At 33.6% G+C, this 17,582-nt stretch overlaps 3 protein-coding genes across 5 annotated transcripts in view; all 3 read right to left on the reverse strand.

Annotated features, from left to right (window-relative positions):
* LOC132914778 (hemocytin) overlaps positions 1-12,267 on the reverse strand; it is a 14,593-nt gene extending 2,326 nt beyond the window's left edge. The window contains exons 1-34 of the mRNA XM_060974165.1: positions 12,079-12,267; positions 11,862-12,011; positions 11,662-11,789; positions 11,420-11,579; positions 11,209-11,336; positions 11,039-11,134; positions 10,586-10,959; positions 9,929-10,508; positions 9,565-9,852; positions 9,057-9,487; positions 8,719-8,980; positions 8,406-8,636; positions 8,116-8,341; positions 7,830-8,035; positions 7,382-7,744; positions 6,970-7,308; positions 6,552-6,890; positions 6,149-6,483; positions 5,855-6,091; positions 5,564-5,777; positions 5,175-5,498; positions 4,958-5,080; positions 4,604-4,883; positions 4,319-4,528; positions 3,883-4,256; positions 3,370-3,810; positions 3,106-3,295; positions 2,710-3,041; positions 2,472-2,622; positions 2,045-2,409; positions 1,530-1,948; positions 1,171-1,469; positions 468-1,110; positions 32-371 (exon numbers count right to left, since the gene is read on the reverse strand). Coding sequence (XP_060830148.1) covers positions 32-371; positions 468-1,110; positions 1,171-1,469; positions 1,530-1,948; positions 2,045-2,409; positions 2,472-2,622; positions 2,710-3,041; positions 3,106-3,295; positions 3,370-3,810; positions 3,883-4,256; positions 4,319-4,528; positions 4,604-4,883; positions 4,958-5,080; positions 5,175-5,498; positions 5,564-5,777; positions 5,855-6,091; positions 6,149-6,483; positions 6,552-6,890; positions 6,970-7,308; positions 7,382-7,744; positions 7,830-8,035; positions 8,116-8,341; positions 8,406-8,636; positions 8,719-8,980; positions 9,057-9,487; positions 9,565-9,852; positions 9,929-10,508; positions 10,586-10,959; positions 11,039-11,134; positions 11,209-11,336; positions 11,420-11,579; positions 11,662-11,789; positions 11,862-12,011; positions 12,079-12,179 — 9,679 coding nt within the window. The 5' untranslated portion in view covers positions 12,180-12,267. The remainder of the gene's footprint in view (positions 1-31; positions 372-467; positions 1,111-1,170; positions 1,470-1,529; positions 1,949-2,044; positions 2,410-2,471; positions 2,623-2,709; positions 3,042-3,105; positions 3,296-3,369; positions 3,811-3,882; positions 4,257-4,318; positions 4,529-4,603; positions 4,884-4,957; positions 5,081-5,174; positions 5,499-5,563; positions 5,778-5,854; positions 6,092-6,148; positions 6,484-6,551; positions 6,891-6,969; positions 7,309-7,381; positions 7,745-7,829; positions 8,036-8,115; positions 8,342-8,405; positions 8,637-8,718; positions 8,981-9,056; positions 9,488-9,564; positions 9,853-9,928; positions 10,509-10,585; positions 10,960-11,038; positions 11,135-11,208; positions 11,337-11,419; positions 11,580-11,661; positions 11,790-11,861; positions 12,012-12,078) is intronic.
* A 590-nt stretch (positions 12,268-12,857) lies between these two features.
* On the reverse strand, positions 12,858-14,598 carry LOC132914406 (C1GALT1-specific chaperone 1-like). Of its 2 annotated transcripts, XM_060973486.1 has the most exons (4): positions 13,647-14,598; positions 13,474-13,572; positions 13,271-13,383; positions 12,858-13,195 (listed from the first exon to the last, which is right to left on the reverse strand). In XM_060973486.1, the coding sequence occupies exons 1-4, from the start codon at positions 14,458-14,460 to the stop codon at positions 13,055-13,057; spliced, it is 1,167 nt and encodes a 388-aa protein (XP_060829469.1). In that variant the 5' UTR covers positions 14,461-14,598; the 3' UTR covers positions 12,858-13,054. The 2 variants fall into 2 exon arrangements, with proteins under 2 accessions (XP_060829469.1, XP_060829468.1); XM_060973485.1 differs by having other exon boundaries at positions 13,271-13,572.
* A 635-nt stretch (positions 14,599-15,233) lies between these two features.
* Positions 15,234-17,519, reverse strand: LOC132914413 (tumor protein p63-regulated gene 1-like protein). Of its 2 annotated transcripts, XM_060973499.1 has the most exons (6): positions 17,185-17,519; positions 16,874-17,090; positions 16,618-16,794; positions 16,401-16,508; positions 15,914-16,047; positions 15,234-15,847 (listed from the first exon to the last, which is right to left on the reverse strand). In XM_060973499.1, exons 1-6 carry the CDS (start codon positions 17,297-17,299, stop codon positions 15,660-15,662), a joined length of 939 nt encoding a protein of 312 aa, XP_060829482.1. In that variant the 5' UTR covers positions 17,300-17,519; the 3' UTR covers positions 15,234-15,659. The 2 variants fall into 2 exon arrangements, with proteins under 2 accessions (XP_060829482.1, XP_060829483.1); XM_060973500.1 differs by lacking the exon at positions 16,401-16,508.
* Positions 17,520-17,582: the final 63 nt, after the last annotated feature.

Here is a 17,582-nt window from a genome sequence, read left to right on the forward strand (position 1 = left end):
AATTTAATATAAATGAAAAAAAGAAACTTACGTGGAGGACAGAAGTGAGGACACATTTCACTACTTCTCCAGATTAGGCACACTCCCATCTGCTGACATTTCCTTGAATATGCTTCAAAGCTATCACAATAGCTTCCTCCAGAACACATACTATCTTGACAGGCCATCAAATATGGCATTGGATCAACAAGATTATGACATATGTCAAAGTCCATTGTATCTAATAATTTCCTGCATGTAGCCTGATCTGTTGGTGATAGAACGCACTTGCTTTGATTAATGGAAATACACGTATTCGTGTCTATGTTGACACCACTTGGAGATTCTGTGACCAACCAGCTTGTACCAAAATCTTGCATATTGTCCGCGACCTATTTTTACCAATAAATTAAGATCATCAGCTTTTTTACTTTTCTATCTTTTTTTTTTTTGTTTCTCTGTTTATTGTATTAAGAAAATGATCATACTTGGCCATCTTGTTGCTTCAAATCATCTTCTGCCTCTGCATTGCAGTTACCACAGAGACCTTCTATAGCACCTCCAAAGATGTGAGAAGGAACAGTCAAGCTAAATGCAAAGTTCGGCTGGTAGCTGATAATTTCTAGTTGAATAGAAGGAATCAGTAACAGCAGCTTCTCCGAAGGTGTTTGTTCTAGAGTCAACCAAGATGTATTGAAGGGGAATCCGTACACTTTCGAACCATTCAATTCCACTTCGAATTCCTGGGTAGGCGCACCCTCCTTAATTTTAATTACATGATTCTGGTAAAGAACTATGATCGCCTCGGTACATATTCCAGTATCGCAAATTCTATTTGACACCAGAACCTGGTAAGTGTGTCCTTCATTTCCCTTTGTGTTTTCACTAATATCTCTGGAGAGAATATATGTACAATTTCCATCGAATTTCATGTTTTTTCTATCGAAGGTGATGAATTTGGAGTTCCCTAACCATTCACAAATGCAATCCTTGCAATGTGTAGGAGGTACACATTCATCTCCATTGCGTACTGTACCCTCTGGACAAAAGCAACCAGAGAAACATACTCCCTGCATTATTGGACAAGGGTCTATCTGTTGCAAGTTCTCGCAACTGGTTTCACATTTGTTTCTGCAATGAAATTACTTATAGCAATATGTCAGACCATTTCATTCATTAATTTTAAAGTACCTAAAGCAATCTTTGTGAACAAAAGGCGGGGTGCAAGATGTTGGACAATCATGAGTGTTTCTCCAGATAGACAGATCTATAGTTAGATCACTAGCTTGACATTCAGTGATAAAACTAGTTAACAAACGGCAACGACAGTCATTGTATGTGAAATTACTGCGCAGGCAGTTACACGTGCTCTCCATACAACCAGATACAAATTTTTCCAAATCCATAGTCTTTGAACATTCTGCCAAGGAGGTACCCTTCACTATATTACAGATTTCCCAGCTCTCTGCTTGCAAGTCGTATGGACAGACCTGGAAAATTAAACAAATTTAGAATAAGTATAATACTGATGTTAATTAACACTGTCGAACCTGTGGATCACATTCTGGTACTCCCTCCATGGCCCAACTGTTTCCAAATTCTACAGTGCTTCGAGCTTGACTTCCATCAGGCAATTGTTTATCGTTCATGGAGTATCCATCGAAGTATCCGCACAAACCATCCACTTGTCGAGCCCATTTTGTGGAAATTCCTATTTTCACATTCGAATTTCGATCCCATATCACCCAAAACCCGTAGTTGTTGGATACTAAATATGTAATATCCCCTATACTTGCTATCTTGAAGGAATGAAAGTTATTACTAATTCTAGCTATCTGTTTTTGTGTGAAACTGTAATCGTTAATGTCCACATGCATATCGGCGGGGTACAGAAGAATTACATCTGCATCCAGAATCACTGCTAAGATCTTGATACACTGGCCAGTGTGCGAATCACATTGTTTTTCCACTATAAAAAATATAATTAAGATATTTTCCTAATAAATAATTTCATTTATTAATTCTAATGAAATTATATTATAATTTTAACACATAAAAGACTTACGTGTAATGTACCATTTATTGGCAAACATATCTCTTGCTAGAATGTGATTGCAGATATCATATTTGTATTCCAGCTTGTCAAAAGTATTGAATGTTCTTCCTGTCACATTGCAAACAGCTTCTATTGGCGGTGGAGGCTTACAAGTATATTTAGGACACTTCTCAAGCTTATACATGCTCATCTTTTCATAAACAACTGTGTAACCTGGTGGACAAGACACCTTTGGACAGGTCTGAGGTACAGTCTGATTAAAAATTGGTAGTATTATAGGCACACAAGTAAACTGCGCACATTCTGTCTCACTTTTAATGTTTTCATTATCTGTGTGTTTCGAATCATGATGCATAGACTTCCTGAATGACTTCCTAAAAGAGGAGTTTGTATTAATCATTACTAAACCAACGTATTTAAACTTTTATAATAATACCTTAGTCCTTTCGTTCTCAATGAATTCATGCTTGAAGATTTTACTCCCTTTCCCACATGGGATTTGAGATAATGTTGCCATTTTGTAGGCGTTTTTAAAACTATCTTGTATCCCAGTGGGCAGACAGGCTCTTGACATACGATTGGAGTAACTTTAACATTATAAAATGTTATATAGATCAAATTTTCCTCAATAAAAGTTTCATAAATGCAGCTGTCTTAATTCAATTTTTCAATACCTGAAGTTGAAGTAACTGTCGTACTTTCTATTATCACTGTAGTAGTTTCTTCATGTTTTATTGTAGTCTGTGAACAATTCTTTTCATCATCTGGACAATCCTGAATCCCATTACACCATGAATTCTCATCGATACAAACGTCACTAGTTGGGCAGTGACGTGTTCCACTTGGACAAGGTTTGCAAATGCAATTGCAGAGTTCGTTAACCACTGGTCTCATTTCTGGTTCTTGACAAGGTTTACACTTCATTGGCTGACAGAAAGAGGTACCACCCAAGGTGCATGTGCATTCTTGACAATTTTCACCCATATAAATTACACCCACATTATATCTAAAAAATTTTAACATTAAAATGCGAGAAAAGAGACTGTGTATGAAAAAGACGTGTTGCTTACGTTATATGTCCAACTACACAAGGACATTCTTGCTGAGAAACACAAGTATCTCCATTCCACCAAAGTGATTTTGTGCATCTACAATTAACTTGATCTTCAAATGGTATTCCTTTGCACACATTGCATTTTTCTAACGTTTGTACCGTTGTTGATGTTAATTCTAACTTCTCAGTGGTTGTTTTAATTGCAGCTATACAAATTAAACGTAATAAAGAATACAGAAGCAGAATTATTAATGTCCCAATTTATACAAGAGCTACTTACAATAGGGCAAGAAGCAGCCAAGAACTTCAAGTTTAAGACCTATCTGTTTGTGCCATTTAATTGGTTGCACCTTCAGATATCTTGCATTCAATGGTTTGTCAAAGTAATTCTTCTTAACAGTGTCGGAGTCAAAATTACCTAAGAATTCTCTTTCCAAGCCATTCTCATCCATGACTGGGTTCCACTGATAATCATCATTGCTATAAAACACTTTATAAACCGTTGTCCAGGTGTCCTCGCTACCCTTAGTAGCGATTCCTGTTAAATTACGAGGCTCCAAGAAGTCAATCTTTACAAATTGGTATGGATTGTCTAGTTTCGGATGCCAGATGCTCGGGGAAGATAACTTTAAATTCGACAATAAATCAGTAGAAGAAGAGGATACTGAGATTTGTTCAGGAAAGATTAAACCATTATCTAGCCCCATTGGATCATCACATACTGGGAAAGAAATATAGAAAATAATATGATCTTATAATTTTATATAGCTTGTTTTTATTTAAATCCGATTACCTGGTATTATGACCTTCTCTGTGATCATTGTAGTTGTCATTGGAACACTTTCTCTCACAGGTATAACGGTGCTTACCATTTCCTGGCAACCAAGCAATTCTACTTTCATGGCTATACCATTGTGCCAGGATAATGGGTTGATTCGAACTATTTTGGCTTCGATAGGCTTGTAAAACTTTTGTTCAACGGACTTAAATTGATCCACAGGTCCTCTGAATACTTGTGGTTCTTTTCTATCATCCATAACATAAGAAAACGAATGACCATTTTCTGAAAATAGTACTTTGTAGCTAGTTACAAATTTATTTTCCATTGTACTGCCTTGAATGATGATTCCATAGATAGGTTCCGGGTTCTGGAACTTTATATCCAACCTAAAAATGATCAAATAATAAGATTAATCATTTCAATGGATAAGATGTAATTGTGCACTTACCATTGATCAGTAGTGGTATACTCAGGCTCCCAAAATTTAATATTCCCATTCAGTAATGCATTTTCTGGTTGGAACTCAGAGCTTTTGATACTACTAGCATTAAAAGAAACCTGATCGTACAAATACTGAACCAAAGGAATAAAATTGTTGCTAACACAGTAAGCTGGTGGACTAACAGTACTTGGTATTATGATCGTGAAAGCCTCAGTTCTTTAATACATAAAAATTATTAGTATTCTTATTATCAATGAATTATAGCTTTTTAAAATTAATAAGTCTACTCACAAAGGTGTGGTTGGAAGAGTAATTGCTTCTGTGGATGGTTGGGTAATTGGTTTTTCAGTGGTTACCTTATTCGTTACATTAACACATAATGATTTATCACAGGTGTAATAATTATTTATACACTGACAGATTTCACATTCTGATTCCTTTAGAATAGCACCAGAAATGACTGGGTGCCCATTGTGGGATTTACAGATACAGTCACTCTCATCTACACATGTCAATGCATCTCTCCAGAACTCGTTTGATGAACACTGTGGTTTATCCAATGGTATGCACCCTAATTTTTTAAATAATTCGGTATTAATCTTAAAAAATTCTTTTTTTATTTAAAGTGTAATAAAAGTACTATACCTGGCACACAATCAGAAATGCCATCACATTTTCCTTCCTTTATTAAGGTGTATTTATAGTAATCACAAACCTTGTTGCACTTAATAGCGCAGTCGCTCCATGTCTCGCCCTCTTTACATACTTCTGCAAAAGAATCTGTTTTTACATACTTCTGCTCCTTTTATGGTATCAAAAATATTAATAAAATACTTAAAAACTATTAGAAAATATATCATACTGGTTGTTATAATGTCTTTCTGTAAGGTAGTCGACGTGGTGCTCTTATATTTGGTCTTGTTATCAGTTGTCCATTCAGTCTTATTTGGCATTGTCTGTTCCGTCGAACACTCTGGTCTTACTGATATAACATTAGCTGGCCAGTCACAGACTTGTATCTGAGGATTGTAAAACATGTTTTCTCCGCAGGATTTCTCCACAAATTCATTGCCATTGAGTCCAGGGGTGCATTGATAAAATAGATGACAATTTGTGGTATGAGATTCGTATGGATGTTCCATATTGCACTCTTTGTATGTAGATTTTTTGGTTGTACTTGGTATTTCTGTAATATGAATTGACTTTATCATTAGACTAAAATAATAATCTTGATGTTTCCCTGATACAGACCTGGTCCTCCGGCAGTAGTTGCTGAACACTGGCATAAAACACTGATTTCGAAGTCGATACAAGGAAGACCAGGTTGAGATTGGCAATAAAGACCATGTTCCAAACTGCATTCGACGTCCAAACCAGTTTCTTTTGGTGTTAAGTAATCATTTACTGATCTACACTTTATATCAATCATTTGGTTCTTGTTACATATAGCAGATCCTTTGTTCGCCTTTCAAAAATTATATAGTAATGTAAGAGAGATGAAATAAAATAAATAAATGATTAAACAATATAATAAAGTATTACCAATTCTAAAGTTGAAGGTAAGGGTTCAATATCTTTAAATTTCTTCCCTTTAATTGCCGGATCCTGATTTATCCAAGCAGTCCAGCCATCCACACATTTCTGTGGTTCTTCTAGCGGTATAGTACTCGGCGCAGTGATAGTTGTACAAGGTTCTCCTTTACATAACACTTTTCCACGACTACAGTAACACATCTGACAATTTTCATTCTTTACACTGTCACCCTCGTAATAAATTACCTACAATATGAATTATCATTAGTGACAAAAGATATTTTAATCATTTCTTCAACATACCCCATTAATTTCAGTACAAGGTGTTTTACAAGTTTCTTTGGGAACGCATTCCGTGTAACTATCATTGCTATACACTTGATTCTGAGGACAAGATTTGATCGAGCATCCTTCAACGCAAGTGTCTTGAGAACATAAATGAGCTTTATCCTTTAGAGTGATAAGATTATCACAGGTTTCACGAGGGCACGTTGTAATGCAAGGAGAATACGAACTACATTTTTCATCACATTGTATGGGACAAAGTTCTTGACTGCGCCATTTTATGGGAACTCCCTTTGCATTACATTCCTGAGCGTATGCCGCCAAGGCAGTGCATAGACATTCGCAGTCTCCTCCTAGAATATGAAAAATACCGATATAGATAAAAACTTCTCTTATTTTTATAACTTAATATAACACTCACCTGTATCACAACTACAAGTATCATAAATGCAGTTACGCATATAACTTTCGACCTCAACTTCGGAGTGACAAGGATGAAAAACTGGTGATTTTAATATTCCACACTTTTGTACAGCCCATAAGTTCCTCTCTGGATGTTGCACACAAGGATCCAGGACATCTTTCGGCTCAGGGCAGAACTCGTTCTTCTTCCATGAATCTCCAAATAGATTCGCAGATACTTCTGAGATTCCACCTGAAGGAGTTTTGAAATCATCCTTGCTATTATCATTATAATCACCACAGAGTCCTTTTGTGCGCCCCTTCCAACTAGGCTCTAATCTTACATACACTCTGGTGCCTGTAAATATCATCAAAGTTTTAAGAAAAATTCTAAAACAAGTATAACCAATGGAAAAATAGTAATCATATAGTGATACCTTTATCCCATTGTACAGTCAACCCCATATCTGGTACATCAACAAATACAAATAGTCCAGCTTCTCTCATAGAGATCCTTTTAAAATTATCCGCTGGAAGTTCCTTTCCTCTAGTTAAAACAATTCTTTCTGAGTTTTGACCACTTCCGATGGTAAGAGTGATCGATTTAGAGCAGGATGTCCCGGTTGTTCCACAGGGGACATTCTGAATAGACACGTCGAAACAGTTTTCCTGGCTCAAAGAACCTTTCACAAATACGTAATCGCATATTCCTTCGAAATCGTAAAGCCTTCCATCAAATGTCTTATAATGAGAGTCTCCCCAAGCAGAACAGACTCCTAATAGAACAGAAGTTTCGATAATTAGATAAATTGAATGTTTCATGGGATAAAAAAACGTTTATAATGTTACCTGCGCATATCCGATCAGTGCATTTCCATGTTCCATTGATACAGTTGCATGTATTGCAGTCGTTTTGTATAATAGATCCTTCTTCATAGCTCTGACTTCCATGATGACATGAACAAGATTCCTCTTTGATGCATCTACCACCTGGCTTATCCAAAACATAACCAGGTTTGCAAATGCAGCCAGATTTGCAGATTGACGGCTTCTGGACTAATTTGTACATATTATGACAGGTCCTAGGCTCTGCTGGTACACAGTCTGTAACTTCCTGATTATTGCTTGCCATACATGAGGCCAATAGGTCCTTGGTTGCTGGGTATTCTGTAATTTCATTTGGTGTGGCTTCCCGACAGCTCCAAATTCCACCTGTTTAAAATAATTCATAAAACTGTTTGTAAAATTCAATTTAATATTAAAATCAAATATTTTTTAGATTTATAAAAGTCAATACCTGCACAGGTACAAAGTTCGAGCGCTTTATTTCCAGGTCTGACTTCTTTGTGCCCTGGACTAAACTCCAAACCACCGTAAATGCATGGACACTGTCCAATTGGAATGCATTCCCCATGGATATCCAATGTTTCTCCCTCTGGGCAGTTACATCCCTCTACACATTCTTGTTTGCAGTCCTGATAAGAAGATATGTCTCCACAAGATCTGGAAGATAAGATATTGAAGATAACATTACAGATATCTTACATTTATTGGTATTTAATTAATTTTCAATTATAGCATGCCTAGTACAACTATTTCCACAAATTTGATAAATTTGATTCCCTGGACAATGAATTTTACATTCCTCTATGTTCTGATGCCATAAAAGCTTTATTCCAGCAGCTGCACAATCTTTGGCATATGCAGCCAACATAGGACAGAGACAGGATTCAAGTTCGACTTTACAAGAGCACATATCAAACAAACAGTCTTTGTAAAATGTATCCGGGTCTACGTGCCAGTGGCAACCTAAAAAGGAGGATTATAAATAACTGAATTGGAAGATTTGTTAGACTAAATCTAGATACTCTACCAGCGAAGATATCGCTGAATAAATAAGAACAATATTGCTTTGCAGTGGCTCGTTTTTGTGGATCAAGATCACAGGGATGATCCGATTCTTTGTCTGCGACATTGGGACAAAATTCATCACATTTCCATTTGTTGGCAAAGGCAATTGCTGTGTTTTCAATGTCACCCTCTGGCGTAATGAAGTCGTCCTTCTGGTTCTCAGAAAATGTGCCACAAAGTCCCCTTGTATTGCCTAATAATCAATGTAGGAAATGTAAAATTTGATATAACATTTTATATAAATAAATTAAAAAGAATAATGAAAATTAATTAACCATGGAATTCAGGAGGAGCATTAATATATACACGAGAAATTCCGTCCCACCATATCTCCAAACCATTCGGCAATTGAACGATTAAAAATATACTGCTTGCAATGCGTATTCTAATTCCATGAATAAGTGTAGGAAATACTGTTAGATCATCTCCGTTAATCAATACTTCTCTATGTTGCTTTAGCTTCATGCTAATGTCTTTGTAATTGATTGTGATAGTCTTCGTACAAGAAGGAGCTTCAGAAGGAACGTGCCCCATATTCTACAAATAAAATTACAATCTTTTGATAATGAAATATATTAGAAAATATTAGAAATTAATAGTTTTATAAACAGACCTCTGATATTGCACCAGAACAGGGAACATTTTCACCTTCGATACTATAATCATCACCCTTCATCAGATAATACTTGCATTTTCCCATAAAGTCATAATGTCTTCCATCAAAAGTAATATAATGGGGATCTCCCATGACAGCACACCTAGCACTGCATTTTGCTTGAGTACATATCCATTTTCCAGAAAAGCATGTACAGGTATTGCAATCTTTTTGTACACTCTTCCCAGGCTGAAACAATTTTCCACGCAGCCTGCAGGGGCATTCATCAGATTGAATGCACCTTCCTTCATAAGCTACTGTTCCTTCCGGACAAAAACAACCCTCTTCACAATCCTTTGTATTTGGTTTCTTTTCCTCTTCTGTCCAACAAGATGATTCTATTTTTGGACCACATGGCAAATATATTCGTCCACTGCTACATGTCATGGCTATAATATCATGAAATGATAGAAAATACTTTTTTCGTCAACAGCTTATACATTAAATTAAGAAGATTCTAACTTACGACAAATGTCATCATTCCTCCAACCAGATAGAGACACAACTTTTTTATGGGCACATTGCCTAACGTATACATTCATTGTATCACAGGCACATCTTTTTCTGTCACTGTCTAAGCAAGAACAGTAATCCCATACACAGGCTGTCTGCAGCTCAGGAATGTTAAGTGTGCTAGCACAAGCTTTGAATCGGCGATCGGAAAATAGTTTTGTGCAAAATTCAATGGCTTCTTTGGTAATTGATGAATCAGATTCACAGGAGTGCTTAGTGTTTGGATATTCGTCGCACATTTCTGAAAGAATTAAATGAACTCTAGATATTAATAACTAAAAAAATTTATCTTTAATTGTAAAGTAAGAAAATGATACCTCCAATATTTTCTGTTCGCCAAGAAGTAGCAAATGATGCAACACTTTTAGTATGTTCTCCATTCTTACTTATTAAATCGTCACTTTTATCGCCATTCATGTTACCGCATAGTCCGGTCGTTTTATTCCACATATTTTCTAGAGCTTCAACTTGTAACATAAGAGCACCATCCCATTTCAACTGAATTCCCAAAGAGTCCAAAGTTATCACAATGAAGTGTGCAGACATTTCAGCTCTCAATGCAGAGAGTTGTGCTGGAATTGGAAGCTGGCGCTTTCGAGTTCTAAATTCTGGTACACCGTCTTCATTTCGCAGCAAAATGTATTCTTTGTCCTGGATGAAAATTCTGATAATCCTGAAACAGTCCTGATTTTTGCAAGTTGGGCTGTTGTCCACAGTTACAGTGAACAGTCTGTTCTGTGCTTCCTGTACTAAGATATGAGAACAACCACTATCGAAGCTGAAAACATTGTCATCAAAGGTTTTGTAGTGCACTCCACCCCATGTGAAGCAAGTTTTTGGAACTGGTTTCTTCTCTTCAATAAACAACAGGTTATTCTCCGATGGATTAAACATCATCTAACATGAATCAAAGTATAATTCAGTAATACAAATGTTTCATATTCAATTTTAAACCGCTGGTCTTAAATTATTACCGTATTCGTGACTATATTGGATTCATGATTGCTATAATGTTGTGTAAAACCAAAATTTCCTTGAAACAATGGTAATTGGTTCGTATGGGAGTTGAAAGTATCCTGGTAGGTCCAAGTATGATTAGTCTCCTTAACATAAGAATTATACGTTGTCCCCAAAGAAATTATGTTCATATTATCACCATAGTTACATTGGGGAATTGGTTGAGGTGAAAAAACACCTGTTTCATAGTTGCAAATATATGCAGAAGCTGAAGGGAACTCAAATTCTATCCCATCAGGACATCTTATGATACATGAATAAGTATCATCAACACTTGTGCAGGAAAAACCTCCATTAAAACCCATTTTCTCCCCATTGCAATTATCAGCAGCTATATCAGAATTATAATTAATCAATTACTTAGATTAAATAATGTTACTTTATTAAAATAAAGAAATTATTATACTTACAATATTGACACTGGGGTCCTTTGAATGCTTGAGGACATTGGCAAAAATTTGATGGGAGACAATTGCCACCATTCTGACAAGGTGGATCACACACAGCTATAATAAACAATCTTTATATATGTGATAATAAATATAACATTTAAATTAAAAATTGAGGATTAAAAACATACGTTCACAGTCAGGTATGGAGACCCAGTCTTCCCTGGTGGGCTTCCAATTTCCATTCTTGCACATAAGATTAGTGACTGAGGTGCCATCCGGGAACGTAAAATTCTTCATACAGGAGATGGTACATGATCTAATAAAAAAAATATTGGGACAATTAAATATTTAATATGAATATTTTAAGTACAGTATAGTTCAACATTCTTAAGATCATACTGTGAGTTGCACTTCTTATGTGCATTAAGTATTGGAGCAGGGAAATTTAGACATGGTTTGTTCTCGAATTGACACTGTGGTCCAGTGAAGTCCTCGGGACAATTGCATTGATGGGGTGCCACGCATATTCCGTTGTTCAAACACTCTGGTATACAAATTGCTGAAAATATAAAAATACATTTATCTTCCGCATATTATACTTTTGACACCAAAGAAATTGATCATCTTCGAATAAAACTCACGTTCACAGTGAGGAATAGAGTCCCAATCTGTGCCATAAATATGCCATTCCTCGTTCATACATGTTATAGCTAATCTTGTTACTCCGTTTGGAAATTCATAATCACGTTTACAAGTTGCAATACATCCACTATAAATAAAAATTGGTAAATATTCAGGTGTAACACTTCAAGATATCATCCATTAATCAATAAAAATTCACCTGTCTATAGAGCAAATTATTTCACCATGTATGGGTGGATCTGGTTTCTTACTGCAACCTCCTGGAAATATAGGCAACTTCCTTTTACTCTTTGTGCTCTTCACACTCTCATAGACATGTTTTGGAGAGTCATTCAATGAGATAGTAGCACTGAAGAATTTAAATATCAATTAGATTTAGTCTTAAAATCCCTGAGAAAAAGTAGAGAACCACTTACTCTGTTATAGCAGAAAATTCCGATAGATCATCTCCGATAATTAGTTGATTACAGATCGTAGTAATTATAGCAATGTTAAGAAACGTTCTCCACAGTACCATGTTGAAGTATCTACTTTTATAACATGTTAAAAAGAAATGCTTACGTGAAACGCTATTCGCAAGTCTTCTCTTACCAAATATACGAATTAATACATTTCTTCTTTTATATAGTCACCTCCAGGAGGAAGCGGATAACTGATAACTGAAATCTTACTTGATAAATTAATTCGACGAAATAATATAAGTCATTAGTGGGATTTATATCGTGTCAAGGATTTATGCCTGGGATTCGTGAATTAACAAAACTTTGCTTCTGAAAAATTACGCATTTATTGTTACAAAATTAAATGATAATTATCAAATGAAAATAAGCATTAAAATGTATATATATGTATATTATCAGGTACTCTAATAGTTCACTTACAGCTAAAAATAATTCTTTAGAACACCTTGCATATCCACCTTCACTAGCCAGAGATAGATCATTCACATAGAAAAGCATGAGGATGCATTGTTCCAGTATTCTTGACATATATTTAAAATTGGAGTTGTGATTTGATTACCGAGGTCATTACAAGCGTTAATGAGTTCTTAATTAGTCAGATAAGGCAACAATGGCGTAACAAGGGAAACAGTTATCAAACAACGCTACTCCGTCGTTCCCACATTTGTCATATCAATATAACTCATTAATAAACTGTAAAACCTGATAACCATTTCAAGTTTTTAACAACGACATTCTATAAAAATTCAATGATTATTCACAACCAGTTTCAAACAATTTCAACAGTTATTAAACTATCTAACATAAATAACATTGTTGTACTTTAAAATTATTAAAATATGATATTATTTGATATAAAATATCTTTAAAAAATCTTCAGTCAGTATAAAACATATAAAAATCATATATGGATGATTTATTTAAATTTATCTTAATCATTAGCCTGATAATTTTTACTAATTAATTGTCCTGGTTCAGAATACTTTGCATGCCATATTTCATAGTACACCTCGCTAGAAATGTTATTTAAATTTGTAATATTAAACTCTTCTTCCAACGCAACTCTCCAGACCTGAAAATAGAAATATTCAATTAATTCTAAGTTCTTCCTTATCATAATACATTCATAATAAAATAATAATCATACATCCTTGTCAGATATGGATATTGCTGCTTTTCTACTTCCAAAAACAGCTTTCCTCTTTAAAACATGAAAATGATATAATAAATAATTCAATGTGTGCATTTTTTCTGATTCCCCTACATTAAAAGTAACAGACATAAATGAACAGCATTCGTTTTTTACTGGATATAATGCACGAGTCCAATAAACACCAGTCTTAACAACACCCCATAATAAAGATTGCAAAGAGTATCCATGAAAGGTTCCCCTTAAATACTGGTCCCTTGTATCAGAAGGATAAATTCCCATAGAAGCCAAATGTTTAGCTGAAAACAATTAAAAACTACAGTTTAATTATAGTTTTATAGATAAGGAATATCAAGAGTGATAAAAAACTTACCGAGATAGTAATCTTCCTGTTTCCAATATTTGCCACTAATTACACATTTTTCTGAGTTATCAAACATTTTAATTAGCTTCCTAAGCACTCCCATGCTAATTACATATCCAGCATCAGCTACATTATAAGGTTGACCCCAGAGAGTAACTGCATGACCCAAATAATGATCCTGAGTGTGATTTAATGGGCCAAGCATGTACCGTAAATTTTCAAGAACCACTAATGTGTCATCTTTTACAAAGATAAGCCATTCTAAAGTTTCACTGCTCTTCCACACATACTTGAAGGCTTCACATAAAAGTTGCCATGAAGATACTAATTTTATATCAAAATTTATAATAGATATTTTAGGATCTTTCACTTGACCAAAGAAATATATCTTGTTACAATGTTTTCCCCAAGTATCCTGGATAGATCTAGCTAATTTAACTTTTTTTACAAATACAATACAAGTGATGTGAATATTTGACTTCAACCACTCTGCTTCTAATTCTTCTCTACTTTCAGGTCCATAAAGATAAGTATCCATATCAATATTTTTTGACTTCAGTTTTCTATTATTCAACCATTTACTATATGTCATGTTTGTTGAATCTTTCCAACTTTGTATAACCGTCTCTTCCTTGATCCATGTATCAGACATGAACCATTTAAGATCATTTCTGTTTGTAGAGTACAAATTTAATGATGATTTCTGACAAATGGAAATATTGTTAAATAAATCTTGAGCAGCAAATAAGATCAAGGCAAGGAGAGAGCCAATTCCGAATCCAATTAGAAACACAGGCCACAGTTTAAGACGGTAGAGATACATCTTATAGTTTTGACACTAATCTGTAATACTGCATTTCTATCATAGAGCTTTTTCCTCTAAAATAGTTATGATCTAATAATATTAATTGACTCTCGTTGAACTCGTAAATGGTTGATTGCATTAGATCATTCCAATCATAAATTCTGCATCTTATAAATCATATTTTTGTCTAAAGGATCCGCAAATAAAAATAACAAGGTATGTGTTATTATAAAAGTTATAGAAAAAATTGTTTAAAATATGTACTTACATTTATTTATATTACTTACTGATAAAAAACGATCGTGTGCCCCAAGCGACCTAATATTATGTAGATTTAGTTATTTCATAAGTGTTACTATTTTCTTGTAATTTTGCAATTTTATTAATTTTGTATAACCTTTCGTTTGTGTAACTGTATTAAAACTGAACGATATAATGAATTAGGTCAACAGGTGGTGTTATGTACCTAATACATTTGAACATAACCAACTAGTAATATGTTTTTTAGCTAAAATATTTCATATCTCAATATCTTTTCTTATTTGTAAATAATACCTGTTGTAAGATAAGGTCTTTCAAAAATTATTTTTTACATATAAATTTTTATTTCTAATATTATTCTCTATTATTAGCATTGATATTTCGAAACAATTCTTTCTTTCAAAAATTATTTTTTACATATAAATTTTTATTTCTAATATTATTTTCTACTATTAGCATTGATATTTCGAAACAATTAAAAAAATGTATTAAATGGTAAAGGATAATAAAAAAAGTTTTTCTGTTAAATGTTAAGGAAGAACTATCTTTATTTATTATTATTTTTATATATATTATATAAAGGTTAAACGCCTTGTCTTTACAATATGGAATTATAAAACATAATTTTATATCTAGAAAGTGTAAACGAATTATTTTAACGCGATTTAATATCTAATTTTAGCAATTTGTCTGCCAGGTACTGAGTGAAAATGTTTATATTATACGCTGTAGAATTATATACGATATGCTTAATAATATTTCACAATAGAATCTTTGAAAAGTAAATAGAGATCTATTTGAGAGTTCTGTTATGTGGATAAAATATAATTGTATCGCTAATTTTAGTATTTCATTATAAATATCATAAAATTTATAAATAGGAGCTTTGAACTTCGGAAATTGGAATGTGAATTTTAGAGAAATCAAACACAAATTTCAATTTCTTATAAACTAGATTAAAAACTGACTTTGCCACGAATTTTATAGAAACCTAATCCATTTCTGTTATGTACTAAGGCACCTACACCAAAGTAGTTCTCTATGATAATAAGACCATTTCTTATAATGCAGTCTGATGGCAAGAAATCTTTAATCAATGATTGTAAACCTTCAACATTAAACCTTGCTTTCTCTGCTTCTGATCCTATAAATGGCATCAAAGTTTTACAATTAAGTAATTGATATAATTGCACAAATAAAGTAAATTTACCTTTGTACCAAAATAACGGATGACTAGCATAAGTAAGCCATGGTATATCCTTTGCAAATGGATTCCATTTCTTAGTTAATGGTACTGGATTGCCTTTGTTCCACATCAGTCTTATCCCAGACATGTGCCTTTTTCTGGAAAGTCAATTTTAATTTTATACAGTAATTACAAATTAGAATTACTATTGTACATATAGCAATATTTAAAAATAAATATATGTACTTGAAACTAAACAATAAAACATAAGTATTACATTATTTACCAAAGCAACAGTCTGCAAGCATAAATGTGAATATTAACTAAACAAAATAAACAGTTCTATTATATAATTTACATTTCACTTAAAATGAAATTATTTGAAGGTGTCTACATGTATTTAACACATACGAGAATGATAATATTATTAACAGAAATCAATAAAAATGGAACAAAACATTCTTTTTTTTTTTAAATAATTGTCTCTATTCTACATAATAGCTCAGTGTACCTAGGTTCAAACTGTGCAAAATCTGTACAAGAGACAAGAGTAGACCACTCTTGACGGCCTGCGTAATGAAATATTGACGATACACCCTCTGCCAATCCACTTAATCGTCTAAAAATCGTTCATAATTTTATAAACAATACAAACTAACTGTGATTCATTTTTTCACCTATAATTAGATGGTAATTATTTATTTTGAAAAATTCACAATGATACTTACGGTGCTAAAGACGAAGGAGGATAAACTAATTCGCCTGAAACGAGCGTATCAATTTGCAACAAAGGTATCCGATTGTACTCTAATATCTTTAAGGAGATAAAGTCATACTTTATCGAATAAATAGCTTTTTTTGAAAGTATTACCAATCTTTCTTTCTCAATATCCCACAGACTTATTCTACAAATATATTCTAATATTAATCATCATGTTATATAATAATAAAACAACATTTATATATATACATTAAGTGTCCTACTCTGTCAACAGCCAGCTTCCAATAATATCGTTTTCTTCTTCGTTTATTAAACTCTCTTGGCAATCTTTTAGCGCTCTGTCAACAACTTCGTTTCTATCAGAGAAAAAAGAGTGAATATCTATATGTTTGAAAGGGATATTAGACAAGTCCTTTGATGATGGAACTTCACTTGAAGTATATGTCTCATTCTCTCTGTTCTTCTTTGCAGTATCAGCTCCTTTTAACAATTACAGAAAATGCTTTTAACACGTTAATCTCATTAAGATATCAAATAGAAAAACATTGTGACCCCCAATATGTAAAATACCAACCAACAGGAACAGTGTTTTGACTATTCAACTCATTGATATCGAGTTCTTTGGTGATTTCTAGCGTAGCTGTTTCAAAATTTCCCGCGGGTCCTTCATCGAAATACGTTTCGTCCATCGTTTATAGGTTATGGTTCTCCTGTCCGATCAAAAAATTCCGTTTGTTTTCGTTGTTCACGATATCAGAGTTAGATAATTCTTGGAATACAGCTGGAACAATATTTTCTTTCGACTAACGACTTTTGTAATGTTAATAAAACGTATCTGTCCGATAAATTCTCAGAAACAGTTCAACATTTCAAGTATTCGTGAAAGGCGCCATGTTTATGAAATTTATCATTGATAACGTTATCAAAAGATAGCAAAGAATTTGTTATTATCATTTCTGTATTTTAAAGAAT

The sequence above is a fragment of the Bombus pascuorum genome, chromosome 15 (genome assembly GCF_905332965.1).
Source record: "Bombus pascuorum chromosome 15, iyBomPasc1.1, whole genome shotgun sequence".
NCBI lineage: Eukaryota > Metazoa > Arthropoda > Insecta > Hymenoptera > Apidae > Bombus > Bombus pascuorum.

What these genes read in the sequence shown, in the direction of transcription:
- LOC132914406 (XM_060973485.1), bottom strand. Translation starts at nt 14,460, where the DNA reads ATGTATCTCTACCGTCTTAAACTGTGGCCTGTGTTTCTAATTGGATTC. An exon ending in ACAGGAAGATTACTATCTCG is followed by an intron (nt 13,573 to 13,646) that starts GTAAGTTTTTTA and finishes AATTGTTTTCAG; the next exon opens with CTAAACATTTGGCTTCTATG. An exon ending in TATCCATATCTGACAAGGAT is followed by an intron (nt 13,196 to 13,270) that starts GTATGATTATTA and finishes TTCTATTTTCAG; the next exon opens with GTCTGGAGAGTTGCGTTGGA.
- LOC132914413 (XM_060973499.1), bottom strand. Translation starts at nt 17,299, where the DNA reads ATGGACGAAACGTATTTCGATGAAGGACCCGCGGGAAATTTTGAAACA. An exon ending in CCTCCTTCGTCTTTAGCACC is followed by an intron (nt 16,509 to 16,617) that starts GTAAGTATCATT and finishes AACGATTTTTAG; the next exon opens with ACGATTAAGTGGATTGGCAG. An exon ending in TTTGCACAGTTTGAACCTAG is followed by an intron (nt 16,048 to 16,400) that starts GTACACTGAGCT and finishes TTGACTTTCCAG; the next exon opens with AAAAAGGCACATGTCTGGGA.